This window comes from Leishmania panamensis (genome assembly GCF_000755165.1).
Source record: "Leishmania panamensis strain MHOM/PA/94/PSC-1 chromosome 10 sequence".
In the NCBI taxonomy this organism is placed as follows: Eukaryota; Euglenozoa; class Kinetoplastea; order Trypanosomatida; family Trypanosomatidae; genus Leishmania; species Leishmania panamensis.
This window is the reverse complement of record NC_025855.1, coordinates 182,646-184,770: the sequence shown is the minus strand read 5'-3', so window position 1 is coordinate 184,770 and position 2,125 is coordinate 182,646. Positions and strand designations below refer to the sequence as shown.

The window sequence follows — 2,125 nt, the reverse complement described above, 5'->3', positions numbered from 1 at the left end:
CCACCGTCGCATCGCCGCTGTGTCGGCAGCGTCTCCTTCGAAGTCTATGAGCCCCTTGGTGTTGGCCTGGCACACCTCCACGTACGGCGGGCACGTGATGTTACCCCCGTTCTCGAAGGCGGCGCTCAAGGTGGCCAGCTCAACACTCTCGCCCGGTGTGCATGCGACGTAGCCCCTGCTGCCGTACACCTGGACGCTGTACATGTGGTGGGCTCTGTCGCACTTCACGTTGGCGCACAAGGCGTTGTACGGCTCCTGGGAAGGAGTATTGTTCCTCAGCTGGAAGACGCCATCGAAGCAGCGCGCAGCGTCGGAGAAGAGGTTGAAGGCCTGCAAAGAAGGCGATGCCATCGATGGGTCCTGATCGCAAGCACTATTGCTGGAGCCCACGATAACTGGGCAGTAGTCCAGGAACGGTGAGCGCCCGCTGAGAGAGTCGTTGGTAAAGTACTGGTAGATCATCGACATCGGACGTCCGACATCGATTATCAGGCACGTCCCCAGCCTCAGCCGGTCGGTGGGGCACTGTGGGACCATTTCGGTGGTGTTGCAGAACATCTCCGGCCACTGCGTGATGTTGTTCTCCATGCACTTCTTGGTGAGGAAGTCGCAGCTGGCGTTCTGGGCCCACGGCATGATCTCAGCGAGGTTGTAGTCCGCCTTGTAGAAGCCGAGGTCCTCAAAGACTGCCATGGTCAGTGCGGTGTAGTACCCTGCAGCCGAGGCAGGCGCCATGAGCTCGTCCTTGGCGTTGCGCCCCTTAAGATGCGAGGCAGTAGTCCTCGAGTCGCCCAGATCCTCCAGCTCCACATACGTCAAGTTGGAGCAGCCGTACTGCTCGCGCGCCTTGGCCACCACCGTGCTGCTGTTCATCACAGGAACCGAAAAGAACTTGCCGCGCACATGCGAGGCGTTCGTCAGGAGCCCGGCGCGCTCGAAATACATCCTGCTGAAGCCGAGGGCGTGCGCCACCTCGTGCGCCACAGCACGCGTGAGGACCTGGTCGTAGGGTGAGTGAATATTCGCCGGGGGAATGTTGATAACAGCTACGGCTGGCTGTTTGTCCGAGAACACCTGGCAGATCGTGGCCCACGCCAGCACGCCCGGCTCGCTCGGCACCGAGGCGACGTACAGCACGAAGTCGGCGTTGCTGACACCAACGGTAAGGTGCGCTGTGGGGACAACGTAGTCGCCACAGATTGAGCCCGTCATGCCGGTCACCTTCCAGCTGCCCTGCACCTGCTTCACCTTCAGCCGCTCCGTGTGCAGCTGCAGCGCCTGCGGGATGAGGTAGCTGACGAGGATGTCGCGCTTCTCCTCCGTGAGGATGTCCTCGGCGGTGCAGGTGGCGATCTCGCCATTGTGGTTGTTCACACGCTGCCCGACGCGAGTGCAGTGGCTGCATAGGTCCGTGAGGTCTGCGGTGGAGACGGCGATGCGCAGCGTGCCCCAGTCCGCTGCGCGCGCGACACTCGGCGACGTGCTGTCGGCCAGTGCCCAGTCGACGGCGTGAGCGCTGCTGATGGGGTCGGTGGACACGTAGGGCAGACCGAGGGCCGAGACGCTGCCGGGAGGCCTGCGCTGCTGCGCCACCGACTGCAGCACGCGGGTCTGCAGCCTGTCGTGGATGCAGTGATGGCCGGCGGCCTGCGCCCACACGGCGGCGGCACCGACGGCCATGACGAGGCCCGCTGCGGCGAGCCGCATCAGGCGTGCGGCGACGCTGCGGCGCCGGTGCGTGCTGCTGCGGTCGCGGGACATGCTGGCAGTGTCGGTGGTGCTGCGGGTGCGTGCCAGGGGGCCAGTGACGCCGGCCAACACGTGGGCGGGTGGGAGAGTGGGAGGGGGTGTGAGGGCGGAGGGGCAAGGAGGGGGAAAGGAGGAGAAAGAGTGAGGATGAGGGCTTGTGTGCGGCGGTGTGTGCGTGCGTGCGTGTGGGAGGGCGGGTGGGTAGGTAGCGAGACGGGATATGCCAGTGAGTCTGGAGAGGGGGAGGGGCAAGGGAGCGAGGGTGGTGGTGAGGGAGGGGGGCGCGGAGGGTGCGTCAAGGCTGGAGGGGAGAACGACGCGCACGTGGGTGTGCGCGCGGCCGCGGTGCGGCGGAGGGAGTCAGGGGACGCGTGGC

At 65.3% G+C, this 2,125-nt stretch overlaps 1 protein-coding gene across 1 annotated transcript; it reads right to left on the bottom strand.

Annotated features, from left to right (window-relative positions):
• GP63-2 (GP63, leishmanolysin) lies at positions 1-1,761 on the bottom strand (the record flags this gene model as incomplete). The annotated part of the gene is made up of 1 exon (XM_010698462.1): positions 1-1,761. A coding segment is annotated over one exon (1,761 nt), but the record flags the coding sequence as incomplete, so codon positions are not given.
• Positions 1,762-2,125: the final 364 nt, after the last annotated feature.